Source organism: Pteronotus mesoamericanus, unplaced genomic scaffold (assembly GCF_021234165.1).
Source record: "Pteronotus mesoamericanus isolate MK-2021 breed Mesoamerican mustached bat unplaced genomic scaffold, CSHL_Meso_final scaffold_651, whole genome shotgun sequence".
NCBI classification, from domain to species: domain Eukaryota; kingdom Metazoa; phylum Chordata; class Mammalia; order Chiroptera; family Mormoopidae; genus Pteronotus; species Pteronotus mesoamericanus.
The window spans coordinates 41,159,696-41,180,706 of NW_026555325.1; the positions used below are offsets into that span (position 1 = coordinate 41,159,696).

The window sequence follows — 21,011 nt, forward strand, 5'->3', positions numbered from 1 at the left end:
GGGTGCCCTGGGTCTGTCGGGGACTCCCAGAGCAGCAGGTTGGGATGCTTTTAGAGAGTGGGGAGGCCTTAGAAGAGCTGAGAACCTTGGGGTGAGCTGCCTTACTAGTGAGTCTATTAATGAACATCATCAACGGGCACCATAATTCTAGAGCCTGAAGCGGGCGGTGGCAACTGCTCCTTCCTCCACCATTTAATCACCAGGGTAACCTGAATCTCTCTCAGGTAGAACACTTCCCCAGTTTCCTCATTAGGGCAACATTTAGGGCCCCTGTTGATGTGCTATTAGGAAAAGTTGTGTGTTCAGATGGGTAAGAATTTAGCATGATTTTTCTGCAAATGGAAGTTTTAAGTAATACCCCTTAGCAAATTTATTGATGATAAAATCTAGTTTAAAATAATGTAAGTTGCATATATGATGGACATTTTATAGATTGCTTGTATTCATGCCTTTTAACAGGCTAACTGATAAAGGCATCTTCCTAGATACACAAAAGGTTGTGATTGATTTGTTTGTAAGCAAAATAACACAACCAGATATGCTTCTATATCCAGGAAATAATACATACACCTTCAATAAAAATTCAAATAATTTTATTCTCCTTGGTAGTGAATACTATCTGGTATATGCCTTAGTACTATGATACTTTTGTAACCAAGTTTATTTCAAAGGCATATGCAATATAATACATGGCCATTAGGTGGCAATACTACTTAAAAATTCTTGAAGAATTTTCGGTCTACATGTAAGAAGTAATAAAGATTTTCATAAGTGAAAGGTTATGAAACATCACAAAGATGAAGAATGATGCAAAAAAGAAAATATCAAACCTGCTTGCTCCATAAGAATTTTCTGTTTTTGAGTCTTCCTCTATAAGAGGAATAATGATTTTCTCTGTTGAGTCTGTCAGAAGAGAAAATGTTGGCTCTACTATGAAATCAATAAAACCTACAAAAGCAAAAAAAGATAAATTCAAATGTTACAATTTACTGAATTCCAAAATAAGTAACAATGAAGAGTCTCGGATGCTCCTGATAGCAAGTATCAACAATAATACTGAATTATTTACCCCTTACAATGATTTTTATCCAATAACATGGATTTTTATCCAATCTGTAGGGATGGTCTAACACATTATTTCTGTAGAACATATTATTTCAAACAGTGGAAGTGATTCAATGTAAGCTTGCTAACTCAAGTATATTGGCTTTCCTACTTACTATTCAGCATCATACTATTTATTGTTAACAATAAATTTACATCTAACCAGAATTAATATATTTGGCTTTCTCAATGAGAGAGATCATAACCCTTCCTGAAAGATCTTCACTTGACTGTTGAATTTTGTTATTGACCAACAAGAAAAAACATCTAAGCTTCAAAGAAATGAAATTGAAGTTTTTTTCTCAGGTAATAGGAAATCAACCACTTTTTTTCCATTCTGATTTTATTAGTCAGAGCTTTCTGCCAGTATGTTAATATTTCATATTGCTGTTTGTTATTCTCTGGATGTGAAGTGTTAGTTCACAGCGTGTGGGCGTCTTCTGTCAAATCAGCAAAGAGCACTACCATCACTGAGAGACAGCATTAATTTCACCACTTGCAGGTGTCAGAATGAATAAAGACTTTTACATTTATAGTGCTCATCAAGACAGAAAATGACACACGGAGAGAATAAGGGCACTTACCACCCAGTGTCTAGGTGAAGGAGAATGCAACCTACTCTAAGCACTGTGTACATTTACCCCCCCAAGGCCCCAGGAGAGGTGGGGTGCCGAAGTCCAGCGCGCATGGCCTGAAACACACCTGGGAGCAGTGGACTACCATCCGAACACAGGAGAACAGCTAGAGGGCAGCTTTTTAGGTACTAGCTAGTGTCCAGAGCAATATTCACATTTGAAGAGTAGCTCATCTGCCAGATATTCAGGTAAAATTAATTCACAGTTCAGATAACTGGGTTCGTCATAGAATACATTAAGCTACATTTTTAATTTAAAAGAACTTTAATGATAGTTTTGTATATTAATTAGTGCCTTGCGGTCAGAACAATGTTAGCTGGCTACCCAGGGTGTTACTTAAAGTTCTGGCTACGGTTTTAAATGCCCGGGATATGACCTGTCAAATAAGAGGTCATCTGTACAAACATATGAGCAATTTCTATTACAGCCACAAGTCTCAGAGACTTCTATTCCTCCCAGGTTGCCCGAGAAGGTCCTTAGCCTGCTACACTCACGCCTGCATGATAGACACCTGTGTTATGGTGTCTAGAAAAACAGCATTTGGAACTTGGGTGGGAAGGGGAAAAGGTCAGAGCAAGAAGCTTTCTTACAGCTGACTGCATGTGTAGGAGGTGGAGCTGGAACAGCTACAGAGGTGAGGAAGCCATCTAATAGTTATGAAGTAATAAAGATGCTGGCCCAGGGAATGACTATTACAGATATTTGAACTGTACGGTATAGTGATAATACATTTTAACAGTGGGCTGAACTTGAAGTCTCCAACACAAATACAAATAAAGAATGAATATGGCTGAAAGCAGTATCATTTTATAAATTTCGTATTGTTGGCTTATCTATTCATATCATAAGATTTTTTCCAAAAGAATATGAGTTAGTATATTAAATATATTATGTAAACTCAGTGATAACAGAACAGATATTGATATTTTTATTAAATTGTTCTATAGTCAAAATATTAAATTACAGAAAACAATAATCAGCCACAAAAACAGCAAAAAATACTGTCTCTTTCACAAGATTAAAATCTTTTTTATAAAAGGATTACAAACAGAATAATAATTACATTTATTCATGCTGCTTTATCGAATTGCCTTTATGAGAATGTTTTAATAAAGCCTATGATTTAGCACCACATAGGTGTGTCTAAAGAACTAATTTATCATGACTATGGAGTGAGGTTCTCATGGATGTTGCCCTTTTGAAAAGCACAGTGTATCCATTTGAAAACTGACAAGCACACCCACTCTCTGCGACCACCCATCTCCCATTACCTATTTGTGACTGGGCCACCATCGTCGACTTCCGATCACAAAGTGGGGAAAATGGAAGCCCTAACTCAGCTTCTTTATCTCCCTGCAGAAAGGAAAGCTCATTAGTATACAGACTTGGTTTGGAGAAGCTCAGATTACAAGCAGCCTAGATACAAAGCCAAATGCCACAACTTTCATTTCTTCATTGACACTGTGTATTTATTTATTTTGATAATACCAAACACTGTAGTCTCGGTTTATGTAATTCTACTCAGAAGGCCTGCTTTGGGGACATATTCCAAAGGAAAAAAGAAATGAACAATTTCAACATGTGGAGACTCTGCCTTGGTATTACAGCCTCTCAACTGTAGACACACCTTGCTCTTTAGAATTTTCTGAAGTCACCGTAAAATAGGAAAGGATCTGCATTATACATGGGTGTAATGATTGCATGATCTCAGTGTGTTATTTCACATTTAATTAACAGTCCAGCTCACAAATTTTTCTGCTTTATTTTGTCCTGCGCCAAACACACCAGCAGATCTTCAGTATCAAGAATTCTTAATTACACTGCTTTTTGAAATTCAAATTATATGAGCATTTTGAAACATCTTGCTATTTATTAACCAATTTTATTTGAATGTCCCACAGGAAGCAACGAAGAATATCTTTAACATTCTTAAATTCTACATGCATAATCTTATTTACTATTTTCTCAGAGAAATTTAAATATCAGTGATTTTTTAATTATTTGGTCTTACCGAGCACATATGTTAAAGAATTCTATTTAAATGTTTGGGTTTAACATCAGAAGAGCTAATTAGACTTTCATCTCCTAAAATAAAGATGATTGCTCTGGGTAAAACTTCATTTTAGTAAGGTTTATTCATTCTTTCCTTTGCATTTAAAGGGGATGTGCTTTCCAAAGAAACAGAGAGAATATGTTACTTGCGCCTGTTCACTTCAATTGACCATTTGAAGGAATGCTTTGGGGGTCTATTTTCTCCTGAGCTACTGGTTGCATACCTTTGAGGGGTACACTGGCCTTGTATAAGCCCACCATTTGAGACATATAGTCAGGTTCTGAGATCAGGAGACAAAAGGCAGGGGGTCTTCACTTTCACTTTGTTATGAAGCCCATGTAACTGTGCAACAACTCTCTGAGGACTTAGGGTTTCCACTCATTCTGCTCCTTTAACATCTTTCATCAAGATTTACAACATCATGTCAATATATTTTATTGGCTTTCATGTTTTATTGACTATGTTTTCTGGTGCATTTCCTCTAAACCATGTCTCTGATTATGAGGAGTGGAAAATTTGATATCAGAATTGTTTGGGAAAATCTAGATGGAAATAGCTACACACAGGAACATTTTACCACGCCAGGACTTAAAGCAAACAGGGATTAGAATTTTTGTGTTCTCTCCCAACAACTATCCTCATTCCCCTAGAGAATAACAACATCCATTCCACTTGGAATTAATGTTTATACCCAGCTTAATGGACAGATGAAAAGGAATTATTAGGACCATTAGCCTTGAAGTCACAAGACACAGTATTGAATCACTGTTGTTCAGCCGGCTACCGTATTTTGCCATGTATAATGCTCATTTTTTGCCCAAATTTTTGAGGGAAAAATAAGGGTGCGCATTATACATGGATATAATGATTGCATGATCTTGTGTATAATGTGCACAAAACATGGGTGCACATTACACACAGCAAAATGCGGTATCTCTGTTACTTCCGATACACCATAGCCTTGGCTAAAATCGATTCTCCTCATCTGTTACTTGGTAATTTTGGTTTACTCATTTTAGGAATAAAGACATACTAGTATCTACCAACTAGAATCATCCTGGGCTTACCTAAGCTAATGTTCATGTCAGCTAGCTCTTCATGGAGGTCTTGCTGTCATTTGACTGTGCTGCCTTCAGGAGGCCAAATATATACTTTTAAAGATCAAGAGCTTACTGAACACACATCTGTTCTGAGGTATTGACTTCTATAAGTGATCGGAGCAAAATTACAGGGCCCTCAAGTCACTAAACTCAACTAATTAAGCAATGCCACTCAGTTACACCCCTGGAGCTCTGCCTCTGCCCTTGGGGGTGAGCCGGCAGGTGTGCACACGGAGGAAGAGGCCCCGTCCGCCCGGAAAGAAAGGAGGCTGGGTGTGCTCAGGCCTGACAGCTCATGCCTGTCTCTGCGATTCCCTTGGAGGCTGCTGAGATTTCTTCTCTGAAAGGCTGTGACAACATCCTAATAATTGTTTTTATGCTTTCCTAACATTGTGAAATGCTCTGATAGCTGTCAACAAGCTGTCAAATCCAGTGACTTAATGGCACATTTTTTCTGTTTTGCATTTTTCTCTGAAGTCAAACAGTTTCTATAATTTTAAAGAAATGCAGAAGGTAGAAAAAAGTAAAGTATAAAATCTTGAGAAATCTCTTTGAACTGAAACCTAAGCTTTAATCACAGAAGCAACACCAGCGCACACAGGTGGCAAGCCCCTGGCCAGTCTTAGGGGCCATGTAAGGCCGAATCTGTATTTGAGGGACCTCTATTTCCATAGAGGAATTGAACTGCGATTTAAAAAGAAAGGCATGCGCAACCGTTTAGTCTTCTGGAACAACTTAGTTAAGGAATTTAGGCTGCCTAATTACCTTCCTACATTCCTCCTAAAAATGGCCCTTGTAGATTCTAAGAAAGTCACCAAGACTGTTCAAATATTTAATGATTATTATAACTAACATTAAGTTTCAGCAGAATTTATATGATATAATTCTATTTTTGTGTTATAAATATTTTACAGAACATTAATATGCCTTGTATAATTGATGTTTACATTTTTATTCTTCTTCAAACTATAAGCTTAGATTTTTAAATTTTAAGTTATTATCCTGGATCATAGCTACAGTTCTTTAAATTTATGAAAATGTTTTGGTTGTGTCTCTAAGTTTGTGATACCAGATCCTTAGCTGAGAATACACTAACTACATTTTTATTACTATGGGAAATACAATTTATTTTTAACTGACACGCTTTATATAATTTCTAGCAACATTGAATAAAATAAAGGGGCCTGACTATATATAATTTAGGATAAAACTATCATTTTGACCCCTTCTAAATAACTTGCATTTCCAGTTTTTTGTTTTTCCTTGGCTGAAAAGGTAATGTCTATTGGTAAATGTTGATTTTATACATGCATTTATTTTTTTTTCCATGTGTACAAAGCAACTATTTGAAAAAGGGAAAATGTCACTTAGTTACTGGGTTCATTTTGTATGAAGTATGAACAAATTCTAATGGCAGTGACTATTTTTTTTAACTTTGAATATATTAACTTTTTGTTATCTTGCCAACCTATTATGTCTGTTCAAGAAGAGACTAAGAAGTAAAAACCTATCTTCCTTTACTAATGGTTGTTTTCTTGGCTGGTACCTACATCTCTGATCTCTCAATAATTTCAGTCATAGTTGAACCAAATGGAGCTTTTTGCAAATGCACCCATTCCAGCCAGAGGGCAGAAGTAGCGGTATTGACGTGCATGAATGCTCAGAGAGAACATTAACTGTGTTGATGATAATACAGGTGTTCAATGAGAAATGCCTTGGAGATAAGGATCTGCTTTATCTTCTTTACCATCAGCTGCTTACTCAAGAGTCAAAAATAAGAGTTTCTCAAGATTGCAAATTCTGGATACAATTCTGGTCTCTTCTTGCTACAATTTGTCATGACTTTAGAAAGTCCACCTAAAATAGTTATACCAAGGATTAGGGTAACACTGATGGGATTTTAAAGGATGATACAAATAGCTTGGTCCACAGTGGCTTGTCTTTCAAAAATTCATGGTGTTAAAAAATTGTTAATTTTTACGTTATTTTAAAAGCCCTTTTGTTAGATAAAATAAACCTGGTAGATAAACTCATAAACTGATTTAGAAGTCAACACATCCCAAAATTCCTCTGGATATTTCTTAAACATTAACTTATATGTATACATATGTGTGATTTTATATGTGCACACACACATGCACACATAAATTTTCTTGTTGCTCTAAAATGATTCTAAAAATGAGTCCTTTCTCTCACTAGTTTTTTTTTATTTTTGAATTAATATCCAGTCTCTAATTTTGTTTAAAACCTACTGAATAAATTTCAAGTCTAGTGGTATATTCCACAGAGGAAAAGAAAAAAAAAACCCTTCTCTTTATTGGCTAATTTTTAAATCATGGTGTTGGGAATGTGTTTTTAAATTATGGGCAGATCCTCCAAAGTTTGGCTTGAAGTAAGTATCAAATAACAAAATATCAATGTCTCACTAATACTTTGCCTCGGAAAAATATAAAGCTTAAAACAGATTGGGAGAAATACAAATAATACCAATTCCTTATATTTGTATTATGTCTCTAAGATCTCTCACAATTATTCTATCATTTTGTTCCTCAAAGCTATTCTGGGTTGAGGCAAAGTGGAATTAGTACCATCTTATAGGTAAGAAGGTGAAGAATCACATTCCCTCTGCTGGAAAAATGGAAACCTAGGGCTTGTACATGTGCGTTTTCTGAAGCTGAGTCAAATTATCTCTTACTTTGGCATTATCAGCCTTCTTATGCTTGCTCAATATACATAAAATATTTTCTTTAACAAGAAACACAAAATGTTTACATTTATACAGCAGCTGAGGGCAGTGATGAGTCCTGGGCAGATCTGGTCTGATTTGCCTCAAATTCTGTAGTATACATAGTGGATCACATGCCACAGTATTTCAATCTTTAGTACATTCCAAAGGAATGAAGGAATATATATTCAAATGGATTTGCAAAAGTGTTATTTTGACTGAGATAAAAAAAAAACCCCGAGTCACTTGGCTACGTATGAGAAGGGATCTCTCAACACAGTGGATTCCACAAAGTGAGTTTCACAGGTGGTGACATAAGGATGAGCAAGAATAAGAAAAAAATATAGAAGAACCTGCAGCACTGCCAATGTCTAGCACCTCTGCATAGATCCACAGATTCAGTTAAATAGCTTATGTCAAATACACTCAGAGCAAAGCATACACCAAGGAGTTTCAGGTTCATCGCTGTATCCACTTCCAAAGGGCTACAATATGTGGAATGTCTAAAAATATGTAAGGGGACTGGAAGACTCACTAGTTAACTGAATGCATGAAAGCATTTTACCTGTGCGAGTCAAGGTCATATTCTAGCAGAAGTCTCATAAACTTGTTTTGCTTGTAAAACATGTTTGTTGGCAGGATAAACTCACTCACTTTGACCTTTAACTCCACATTCTCGTGTTTTGCTGTACGTATATTTCTGAAGGGGATTTGAATGTCATTTACTTTTAAAAATCCAAAGACAGAGAGCTATGAGATTCTAGTACTAAAAACTAAAATCCTAAATCAACTTATTAGGGTCTGAGAGGATTTTAGTAGTTGAAGAAAAGAGGCAATGTTAGCAGAGCTAGTTTGATTTTCTAATAACCCATAGTAACATACACACTTTACTCTCCTTAAAGATATAGATATATTGCCTTCTACATTAACGATATCAAAGCAAAGACTGTCATTTCTTAACATTTTAGGGCTACACAAATACCTATCATTGTCCAGCGAGAGTCTTATCAAAACAAAACAAAACAAAAATCTGATACCTCCTTCCTCTAAGTAACACAATCTGAAAAATGCAGATCACAAAACCAAGCATAATGTTATACCTCTTCTAAGACTTGACCTTTTGTGTTGGGTATATCTTAAACATTAATATTCAGATATCTGAGTCACCGTTTACTAAGCCCTGGGAGTGACAAAGGAGCTAAGCAGCCTTACGGAACAACACCCTTCTACCCTGAAATTCAGATATCAAAAATCACTGCATGTTGGAAGCTTCATTATTGGTATCTCAGTCATCCTTCCAGAAAATTCAAGAATAAGATGAACTTCAAAAACATCTGCACTCAATTCCATGGAATTCATTACTCTCACAATTCTGTCCATTATTCTTTGTCTAGTTTGAGATCAATAAAAAACAGAAATAATACAAGTCATGGTATTATTTGGAGATCTAGCAGTAATTTTCAAGAGTCTCTGGGATTCAGAAGAGCTATTTTTTTAACACAGTGATTTTTCTTTTTAGAGTTCTTAAGGCATTAATGAAGCACCTTTATTCTAATGCATTATTTTCTAAACCAAGGAAAAATTTATGTTCAAATCTTACCTGTGTTAATTATGAACACACTTGTGTAAATAACAGTCAGTGAAGATATAAAACATTTTCATTCCCTTACCCGCCCCAAAAGAATGTTTCCTTAACGTCTTCCAGTGAATCCCACTCCATACAGGCACCTGTTGTTCAGACTTCAATCAGCATAGATCAATTTTGCGAGTTTTTTAACTTCATACAAATGGAATCCATACAGTATGCATTTTTTGACATTTATTGTTGTTTATAGTTAGTCCATTTTTTATTGTTGTATGATATTCCATAATATGACTATACCATGATTTATTTACCCATTTCTATCTTTGATGTGCATTTGGACAGTTTATAGTATTGGGCTACATAACTACTACTGTATGACTACTCCAAATAAGACATTCAGTGGGCATAGCACTAATTTTTCTGGGTTATACACCTACGGATGAACATGTTTGGTCATAGGGGATATTAAGTTTAACCTTAGTAGATACTAACCAGTAGTTTCCCAAATGGGTTGTCATGATTTATACTCCTACCAGCAATGCCTGACACTTGCAGTTGTTCCACTTAAGTAATACTTAGTATTGTCCATCTTTTCATTCTAGCCATTCTGGTGAGGATGTACTGTATCTCATTGCGGTTATCAATCCTTTGAAAAGTAATGATAATGATCATACTTTTATATACGTATTACCCATTTATGTATTTTATGAGGTGTCTGATCAAATAGGGCTGATTTTCTTTTTATTATTGATTTGTAGGTGTTCTTTATACATTCAGGGAATAAGCTCTTGGACAGCTATTTGTAGTACAAGATAATTTTCTCTAGCTCCATGGCTTGCTATTTCTTAATAGTATATTTATAAGAGCAGAAGTTTTAAATTTTGCTTTTGTCCACTTTACCATTTTTTAATATGTAGTACTTTATGTGTGTCTGCTCTAGCCTTTACCTCTTAATAGCAGAAAACAACTCTAATTCTCTCTCTCACTCTCTTTCTCTTCCTTCCTTCCTTTCTTTCAAGTGATGTCTGAGATTGAAGGCTTGACTCTTTTTAACATGTATATGGTACCATGTAGAGTTTTTAAATACATTTACCTGAAATATTAATGAATTTTGCCTAAAGTCCAAGAATATATTAAGACCATTCTGTACAGAAATGTGTACATCAATATGCACGGTCACTGTTTCCAAAAACATTGCACAGAGTATGAAAGATGCACCTGTCGGAAAAACTCCTCCATCAAGGCCATGGTCCACCGGTGGTGCAGCTGCCAGCATTTGGCTGGGTGGCTGATGTCGGCTGCATGAAGAATCAGGGACATGGTTTTGGCCCTGTCAATCCTGTAAAACCAGGGACATACTCAAATTAGCAGAACAAAGTAACCAGTTACAGTTCATTCTTAGTTCAAACTCATGGAACTCTAACGTCACAAAAGACAATCACCTACCCTTCTGGCTGTTGCAAACTGTTTCTTATATTTTTAATTTGCTGGAAGTGACCAGACATGTCTGTAGACAAAACCATTTCAATCACTAAGTTCCGAAGATCCCTGTGGAGGCATCAAGAGGAAAAGGGTTCATTTAGCCTTTTAATGATCTCAAGAGGAACATTTCCTTAAACATCACGGGTTACATTTCATTTTTCTTAATAGATATGAACACAGAAGAGGCTACTTTTTAAATGAAATAGCACTTTAAAAAGTTTACATTATTTTATCTTTTGACATGTAAGGATTTAGGAAGTTGCTTGGAGAGGGACCTATGAACGATGCTGTTGAACATCTCCCCTTAAGGAGCTGATGCTTTCTCCTCCCACACCTGCAACCATCCCCACTCATAAACCCTAAGTATTGTTTTTCTGTCTAAAAGGATCCTAACCAATTTTAAAGAGAAACTATGACACATGCAGAAGGTGCTGTTAATAAAATCACCACTATTTAATGTTACAGTAGGCAGATAGTTATTAATGAAAGAGAAGGGAGCTAGACACCTGATTCGGACAGATCAACTAGGAACGGATAGTTTCACAGTCACTCTGGGCATCAGAGTAGCCAGGAGAGAGGCTTTTCCGTCACCCGAGGGAGCGGCCGGCACCATTCCACTGGATTCACAGTGGGAGCGAGAAAATGGGAAAGAAGTTCCTTTGACTAAGCACATGAGCAGTGGGAACTGAATGACAGAACAGAACTATGAGGCATGTGCAGGAGAAGCCAAATGTGACCATACTGGGGAGGAGTCTAGCCTAGGAAAATCCGGGAAAAGATCCCGTAGGATAAGGGCACAACACCCCAGAAGACCTAGGAAAGGGCCTGGATAGGGGAAGGCCCCGGCACAGGCCAGGAAAAGCTAGGAAAGAGGCTGAATGGTTTGAAAGAAAGCCTCCACTTTTTTGAACCCAAGAAAATAAATGGAGACTTAGCAGGGACCTGGACACAGTCGCGATTATAGCCGCCCACTCTCTGCTTCTCCAACAGCCTATTATCGCTTTTCACTCTAATAAAACTTGCCACTATCTTTTAAAATCTTCCTACACCGTGTCCCTGAAATTCCTTTCTTGCAACACCTCGGAAGAACCCCATTTGCAGACCGGACTCGAGGAGACCTGCTTGGGCCTCTGTCTGCCACAGTCCCAGTCCCAGTCCTCCTCCCATAACGTTTATACAGTATGTACTCAGTGCAGCAGTGTTTTCGGTGCTTTGTGTAAAGTACTATGTAAAGACATTCAATCTTCATAACAATGCTGTGTGGAGGTTGTATTCTTTTCTACCAAAGAAGATTGAGTCTTTTGCCCAGTCACACGGGTGGTACAGAGCAGAGAGAAGGTTCACACCAAGAGTCCCACGTCCAAAGCTGATGCTTGGAGCTCTCACTCCACTGTGCCAAACTTCCACCTTAGAACCCCAGAAACACAGACGCTAAAGCAACTGGAGTTTTTTGCTTAAGCTTTCGAGACCCAGACCCTACATGTCATAAACAGAGCTTTCAGTACTCTTGAAAAATTTTAACCAAGACACTGTAAATATGGTGACCATGATCACAAACCTATACATAAATACATCATTCTCAAACTAAGGCCAAAGTAAGTTGTCCCAGCTAGCTTGCATCTTCCACAATTCATGGCTTGATTAGTACAGACAGTTAAAATACAGGGCATGGCAAAAGTAGGTTTACAGTTGTATGTGAAACACAGAATTTATTCTTGTATTATTATTTATTAAGTATTGTAATATTTTACATACATACAACTGTACTCATAAACATATTTTTGTCCCACCTTGTAGTCACTCATATGGAAAACTATATTTTATTTTAATTGTGTGGTGTGACCTGCAGAATAAACTACCTGAAGACAGCATGATCAAACTACTTGTTTTTAAAAACAATCACATATAGGAAGTTCTTGTTGAAAAACATGGGTGCTCAATTCGACTGTATTTTTAGATGGGAGCCATGCTAGTTTAGAATACCTTTGGCTAAATACTAACTGAAGGGACATTATTAAAGATAATAAAATTATTCTAAATTACATTTCTTCCTCTGAAATTCTGAAGATACCCATAGTACAGTAGCTACTGACCCAACATATTTACATTAAGGAAAAATGAGACTAAAGTTTTAAAAAGTCTACAAATTAATAAATACATTGTGCTTTGTAGATAACTTATCAGTAAATGCTAGATATTATCAATAATCAACTAAAACATGTCAATAAATAAGAAAAAATAGTGCACAAGGGGAATGTTACTTTATGAATTATTGTTGCTAAAATGTTAATATTGTTGCATTTGTGGTTACTGAAGTTACTTTAAGAAATAAACAGATATGCAAACAGAAAACATACAGGTCATTAAAAACCTATCCATATTTTAGTTTTTGGTAAAATGTTAAGTTTATACCAGCAAAATTATAGCTTTTTGGAAGCAATGTTGGATTGGTTAAATTCTATAATCAATATGACATGAATAGTAATTGTTAAAAAAACAATTCTATAAAAATATACAATTAGAATGACTGAGAAGTTACTGTATGGACATTTACAAAAAATACAGGAATAAATTATTAGAGTAAAATATTAAAGATGTTAAAGAACATTGTGTAAGAGAAACAGAATCAACTTGGAGAAGGGAAAAGTTTAATTCAAACTTTAAAGGAATAATAAAAATAATAATAATATAAATGTTACCTCTGTGAATTGAAAATCACTGTTGAAGAAGTAAATGCTCTCTATGTAAATAGTCAAGTCAATCTTTCCAACCTTAGGAAATACCTCCAAACTTGTCTCCCTGATTCTACCTTTGCACTTCTGTTCTCCAGGTAGCCCAGCAACAGTCACTTTCTAAAATCTTTTTACAGTTAGATCCTAGCCTTCCTAGGCTGGAAACCCTCATGGGCTATTGCTTCCCGCGGAATGAAATAGCCTGAACTGGGTTCCCCAAACAAAATGCCTCCTTCCTTTCTACCTCCCCTACTCCACCCCCCCATCTTATAGTTGTTTATAAGTTGCAAAGTAGCCTTGAATACCCAGGAACATCAGCATTTGGAAAAAGCAGCCATGGGAAATTAAGGCTGTTTTAAACAATAAAGTAATCTTTCATTAATCAATCAATCAATCAATTTATTTATTTATTTATTTAAAAGCATTTCTTTATCACAGGTCATTTTATTGGGGGGGGACACTTCTTTGTACCTTGATTTAAACATTAAAACAAACAAACAAACAAACAAACCTTGGATATTTTGCATTTGAATGTGAAGCTTTTCAACCCATAAACTAACTTAACAAGAAAGGCTTCCCCTTCCTTCCTTCCTTCCTTCCTCCCTTCCTTCCTTCCTTCCTTTCTTCCTTCCTTCCTTCCTTTCTTCTTTCCTTCTTTCCTTCCTTCCTTCCTTCCTTCCTTCCTTCCTTCCTTTCTTTCTTTCTGTCATATAAGTAGTTCCCATAGAATATTACGGATCTACCACCACTAAAAAATTCCTATGTTTATCTGAAATTATATTTAACTGGATGTCCTTTATCTTTATTTGCTAAAACTGGCAACTCTATGGTCAAATAAAGGGAATAATGATAACCCAGTAATTATGCTTTGCAAGCAACCATGCTTTGGAGAAACATGAAAAATTTACTTCTGTACATGGGCCATTTTAGTATATTTTGTTTGTAATATTTTTCCCCAAGTAGTGAATTCTTTGATTTTTAAAAAAGCTAACCTCCACATAGAGAAAAGTAACATATGAAAGAATTATGATATTAATAGTTTGAATTTATGTAGGACCACATATGGGTAGAATTGAGCAGAGATATTTTCATCTTCTGGATAGACTATGATGCATGTAGATGTTGAATTGGTGTGGAAGTAATCCATCTAACAGAGCTTGGCTCCTGAACAAAGTCTTCTAAGTACGTATCTCCTCAGAGTCATCCAGTCAAGAGGAAATAAGTTTGTAGTATTTTTTTTCTACTGTAGATAGTTATCTAGATGTTAATAAAGAGAGTAAAGGGACTTAGACATTGTGTTTAATAAACTAGGGAGCACAAGGCTGTTTGCTTAGCCAGGAAGCTACAGCTTCACACTCCAGGGGATTATAGTGTTTCTCCACCAAGGGAATTAACACTCCTCCCTTCCCCTCTCTGGTACCGCATTGTTAGGGGGTGCTGGGGAAGGTGCTTGACCATAGAAACATGTTAATTGAGGGGGCATACCCATTATACGCCAGTGAAAACTTGGAAAGTTGATTGGTTATTTTGAAAAAGCTCCGAGTTACAACCCCAGGAGAACAAAGAAGTGCTCTCTCTCAATTGGTGTCCTGCACTCACCTGTTTGTCCATGCATTGTCTCTCTCTCTCAGGAACACACACACAACTATGTGGGTCTATCAGCTGTGTAGGCCAGCAGTAGACTGCACAGGCTCCAAAGGACTAAGGTTTAGTATAAAACAGAAACTCTGGACACTGGCCTTTGTTTTGGCCTTGCTGAAGACAAGATTAAATTTTTTCCATGATGAAATAGACATTGATGGGACATTGGAAACTCAGGGAGCAGCTTCTATTTCCACCTGAATGAACAGTACCTCAAGACCATGCCTCCCGTATGGGTCCCTGGAATGCTTTCCTTGTGATCCCGTGAAAAAACCTGATTTCCACTCACAACAGTATGATTAAGGGATTAACTTTCATCTGTTTTCTTCACCTTGTCACATAATTTAACTTTTCCCTGAAATTCAATTTCCTCTCTGTTTCCTCTCAAACTCACCTCCAGTCATCTTTGGATAAATTTATCAAGACATTCATTTCTTCTTCTTGCATAAGTCGATAAGCTGCACTCACATGGTGATTTTCAAGGACAGATCGATCATTATACAAAATGGCAACATCTGACCTAAGAATTAAAAAGAAAATGCCTAGTAGAGGATTTCTTTAGACTTCATGAGTGTTTAATAAAATACTCAAGTCACAGTACATCTCATCAGTAATATTTCCTCTTTTATTTTACCATATGACTTAAAAAAATACACTTTATTTTTAGAGCATTTTTATGTCCACAGCAAAATGGAGCAGAAGGTACAGAGATCTGCGATATACTCCCTGGTCCCAAATATGCATAGCCACACCTGTTTTCAACATTCCCCACTAGAGTGGAACATTTGTTATAATCGATGAATCTGCAATGACACATCTTTGTCACCCAGAGTCCATAGTTTGCATTAGGGTTCACTCTTGGTGTTGTACATTCTATGGGTATGTACAAATGTATTATGACATGTATCCATCATTATAGTATCATATAGAGTATTTTCACTACCTTAGAAATTATCCATAATTTGCCAATACATCTTTCCCACCTCCTTAACCTTTAGCAACCACTGGTCTTTTTACTGTCTCCATAGTTTTGCCTTTCCATAATACCATATGATAGTGGAATCATATCATATGTAGCCTTTTCATGTTGTTTCTTTCACTTAGTAATATGCATTTAAGTTTTCTCTACGTATTTCCATGGCTTGATAGCTCAATTTTTTTTGGTACTGAACAGTGTTTCATTGACTAGATATATTGGAGTTTATTTATCCATTCACCTACTGAATGATGTCCTGGTTGCTTTCAAGTTTTGGCAATTATGAATAAAGCTGCTATAACTATCTGTGTGCATGATTTTTGTGGACCTAAGTATTCAAACCCTTTGGGTAAATGCAAAGTAGCATGATTGTTGGATCATATGGTAAGAGTATGTTTAGTTTTATAAGAAACCATCAGACTGTCTTCCAAAGTGGCTGTAGCATTTTGCATTCCCACTGGCAATGTATAAGAGTTTCTGTTGCTCTATTTCCTTTCGCGCATTGGTATTCATCAGTATTCTGGATTTTGGTGGTTCTAATAGGTGCATTACAGTGTCTCATTGTTATTTTAACTTGCATACCACTGAGGACAAAAATGCCGTGGAGCTTCTTTTCATATACTTATCTGTCATCTGTACATATTCTTTGGTGAGATATCCATTATGGTCCATTTATTTTTATCAGAATGTCTTCTTATTCAACTGTGTGTTTTAAAAATTCTTTGTATATTTTGAATAGCAGTCCATTATCAAAAATATCTTTTGTGAGGCAAATGTGATAACCACTATACTACGGAAACCACTTGGAAATATCTTTTGTAAGCATTTTCTTCCAGTCTGTGGCTTGTCTTCTAATGTTTTGATACTATCTTTCACAGAGCATAAGTTCTTAATTTTAAGGAAGTTCGGTTTATTATTTTTTTCATGAACTCTGCCTTTTTAATTTAAAAAGTCTTTGCCACACCTAAGATCATGTAGGTTTTCCTCTATTATCTTCCAGGAGTTTTTTAGTTTTTTGTTTTATATTTAAGTTGATGATCTATTATGAGTTTATTTTTGTGAAGAGGTGTAAGGTCTGTGTTTAGATTCATTTTATTTATTTATTTATTTTTGCATGTGGATGTCCAGTTGCTCCAACACAATTAGTTGAAGAGACTCTCTTTGCTCCACTGTGTTGCCTTTGCTCCTTTGTCAAAGATCATTAGGCCTCCCAGTATGATGTTGAAAAGCAGTTGTGTATTTCTGTTATTTCTGGGTTCTCTATTCTGTTCTGTTGACCTGTTTGTCTATCTTGGCTAATACCACACTGTATTTATTACTATAGCTTCATTGTAAGTCTTAAAGTTGGATAGTGTTAATTTTTCAACTTTGTTCTTTTCCTTCAATGCTGTGTTGGCCATTCTGGGTCTTTTGCCACTCCATATAAAATTTAAATCTGCTTATGATACCCACAAACTAACTCACTAGGAGTCTGAGATCGCACTAAAGTTGTAAGTCAACTTGGGAACAGACATGTTGACAATATTGAGTCTTCTTGTCTATGAACATCTACCTATCTAGAGGACTTACCTATGAGGAAGTCCCAAGGTGCATACTTTGAAGGGGACTAAGGTGTCACTGCCCTATGTACAATGTTTCTTTTATATTGTATCTTCTTCAGTTAATGTCTCTATTTTTCATAGTACATGGCTGGGTACATTCCGGACAGGCTTCATATTCTAAGCATTCTCATCTCTGTATAATGGAGCCCGTGCTTCTTTGTTCTTACCCACTTAGGTTGCCAAATCATTCTGAAAATGTGGAATGGAAGCAGAGCCACTGTGCTCAATGTACTAAAATGCTGTACTTATTCATACAAGTTGGTAAGTTGGAGGAAGGCAGCAAAAATAACAAAAGGAAAGTCAAGGTGAAACCTATAGCAACTTTGTTACCATTTTCCCCAACATCAGGCTCCTCTAGCTTTTCCTTCCTCCTGGTAGATCCATCCTCCCTCAGCGCTAAAATTGTTTCATTAAGACTTAGTATTTTAGGCTTTCCAGTGAGTAGAGTCTCTCTTGTTACCTATTACTGACCCTGCCACTGAATGTTTACCAAAGAGTAGGCAAGAACAAATAAAACAAAGAATGAAAGGAACCTGTTCCTATTTGAGATAAACCATGCTTTATAATTACTCCAACATATGGGAAATAACCTATAAGTCAGTAGAATAATTACCTCCTCTTTTGTTTTTAGAACTTCATAAAAGTAGACTAACATGTAGTTAGCCAATTGTACATACCACCAAAATACATTTTCTTTTAATAATTTCAGTTATGGTCTAAAAATTGCTTAGCCAATAATCAAAGCTCAGTACAAAGAAAACTGAACTAGCAAAGCTTACATGTAATCCTTATTTAAGAGAGGATGAAATAGATATTGCCCAAATATCTCCAGAAGTTTGCTGAGATCATGGGAAAAACTGTAATTTGCCAATCAAATATCATTTATATGGCCTCAAATGTAGTCATGGCAGTTTTGCCAGGGTTATTAAAACATGTGGCTCCAAATATCACTGTTTTTACCGTTCACCAACAAGAAAATAATGTGTTTTTGAACTAGTTTTAATTGTAGCAAAGTATGTATAATTTTGTCTCATAAATTGAACAGGATGTTGCAAATACAGCATAGTTTTAATGTTTGAGATGGTCTTTGTTAAAAAAAAGAACAAGACTCTAAGCAACATCCAGTATCCATGGTAACATGAAGCTCAGCATTTTCTTTTCCAAAGAAAGAAATTATTTTTATTTATTTACATTTGTAAGGATTTCATGATTTACAATGTCTCTGTTAAACTTAAAACTAGCCTAGCACTGTGTTTTACATTATTTTTCAATCATTTTTCATTATCCAGTAAATAGGTTTTCATATTCAGAAAGCACTCTAAATCCAAATAACAGTGAATAATATAAATACAGTAGAATCACTGATATCAGTGACATACACACCTGCTTCTCTTTAGACAAAATGTGAGGGTGGCAGAGTTTAAAAAAACATGTTATTTTATTGCATTTGTGGTCACTATAATATTTTTGTTCATAGAATTTTCAAGTTCTTGTAAAATTAACCCATTAAATAATTGATCCAGTAGATAATTTATAAGAAAAAAATAAAATACTAGAAACTCTCCCCTTTTATACAGTTTCTTAACTATAAAAAATAAGCAAAAATGGATTCTTCTTCCTTGTCTTCCTCTTCCTTCTTTTTCCCATCTCTGTCTCCTTCTTTGTGGTTCAAGGTGTAAGTGAATTAGGACTCTCCATTCAGTTGTAAGTCAGTGGTAAAAGAGGACAGCTAGAAGCCTCTAATGCCTCTGCTGGAGAAGGCCAGTCATTGCCTTCACTCTTCACAGTAGAAAGAGCAAGAAGTGTTCATTGGCACCAAGTCAATCACTTGCTCCCTTCTCTAACTCCCAAAATTATTGTTCTATACAGGGCCCAGCTCAGTAATGAGCTGTCTTTAATTAAAATCCCACTCATTATGATTTTGGTGGATGTAGAAGAGTCTTTGATAAGCAAAAATATTATCTGCATGGGCTACCTTTCCTTTGATGTTTACCACAAATAAAACAAAACAACTCTTTATGCTCTGTAAACATTCCTTGCTGCACCAGCTTCAGGGTCTCCCCCTTCCCTTCATGCTCTTTTGATCTGGGAGACTCTGAAAACAAACAGAATACCTTCCTCAATATTTAATTGTTTAAATTTCATCTCTTCTTCTGTCTCCATCAAGGGGCCATGAATTTCTAAGCCCATCCATGTCAGCCTATAACAGATCGTGACAACCACATGCCTGTCTGTGGCCTTGGGAGAAGAGTCGTGTAAGTAAACTGGTTTAAGAGTGAGCATCCCTCTGAGCTTCTCAGCTGTGCTACTGCCAACAGTTGACTGTGCATATAAATAGGTCATTTTGCCTATTTAGATATTTTCATTTTCTTCTAAGACTGTGAGGTTTAGACTAGGCTATCCATAATGTGAATATCAGCCCCTTTAGGGGTCCTTCAAGTTCTAAAATGTTGAATATTGTATAAAAAGTTTGTATGTTCTTCATACATCAAAACAGCAACTTCCTATAACTAGAAAACCTGGTTTTAGAAATTTCTATTAAAAAATAAATGAACAGACCACATAAAACCTGCACATGGATGTTTATAGCAGTTTTATTCCTAAGTGCAAAGATTTGGAAGCGATCAAGATAGCTTTCAATAAGTAAATAAGTAAATAAATTCTGGTACGTGCAGACAATGAAATATTATTCAGTAATGAAAAGAAATGAGCTGTCAAACCATAAACACACATATAGGAGCCTTAATTGCATATTGCTAAGTGAAAGAAGCCAGTCTGAAAAAGCTTGACAGTGCATGGTTTCAACTATATGACATTTTGGAAAAGGCAAAACTAGAGGGACATTGACAAGACCAGTAGTTGCCACTGGTAAAAGAGGAGGCAAAGAGGGCAAAATTAAAAGGTGAAGCAAGGAGACTTTCTGGGCAGTGAAATGAATGTCTGTTACTGCAATGATGGATACATGGCATTATACATCGTAAAACCTTTACAATATGTAACATAAAAAGTAAACCCGAATGTAAACCGTGGACTTTAGTTACTAACAATGCATCAACAATGGTTTATTGATTGTAATAAAGGCACCACGCCACCAGTGCAAGATGTTAACGATAGGAGAGTGTGTAGGGTGTGGGGCAGGAGTCTACGGGAACTCTGTGCTTCCTGTTCAGTTTTCCTATCAACCTAAATCTGCTCTATAAAATAAATTCTATTGGTTAAAAAATGGACAAATAAAAAAATAACTAGGCTTCGTATTCCCCCTCTACAAAAATAGAGAGTTTTACAGTGGTTCCACAAAGACATCACTCTTTCAATTTACATCTCCCTCTTAGGCATCTCTGACTAGTGAAAGAGAAATTTCAGGACCCTATGCACAT

The 21,011-nt window shown here is 36.1% G+C and overlaps 1 protein-coding gene across 2 annotated transcripts in view; it reads right to left on the minus strand.

Moving 5' to 3' along the window:
* The window catches only part of PDE1A (phosphodiesterase 1A), a 278,408-nt gene that overhangs the window by 33,741 nt on the left and 223,656 nt on the right, over positions 1-21,011 (minus strand). For both annotated transcript variants that reach the window (XM_054562441.1, XM_054562440.1), the window contains exons 8-12: positions 15,452-15,577; positions 10,649-10,750; positions 10,421-10,541; positions 3,011-3,092; positions 831-948 (exon numbers count right to left, since the gene is read on the minus strand). In XM_054562441.1, coding sequence (XP_054418416.1) covers positions 831-948; positions 3,011-3,092; positions 10,421-10,541; positions 10,649-10,750; positions 15,452-15,577 — 549 coding nt within the window. The remainder of the gene's footprint in view (positions 1-830; positions 949-3,010; positions 3,093-10,420; positions 10,542-10,648; positions 10,751-15,451; positions 15,578-21,011) is intronic.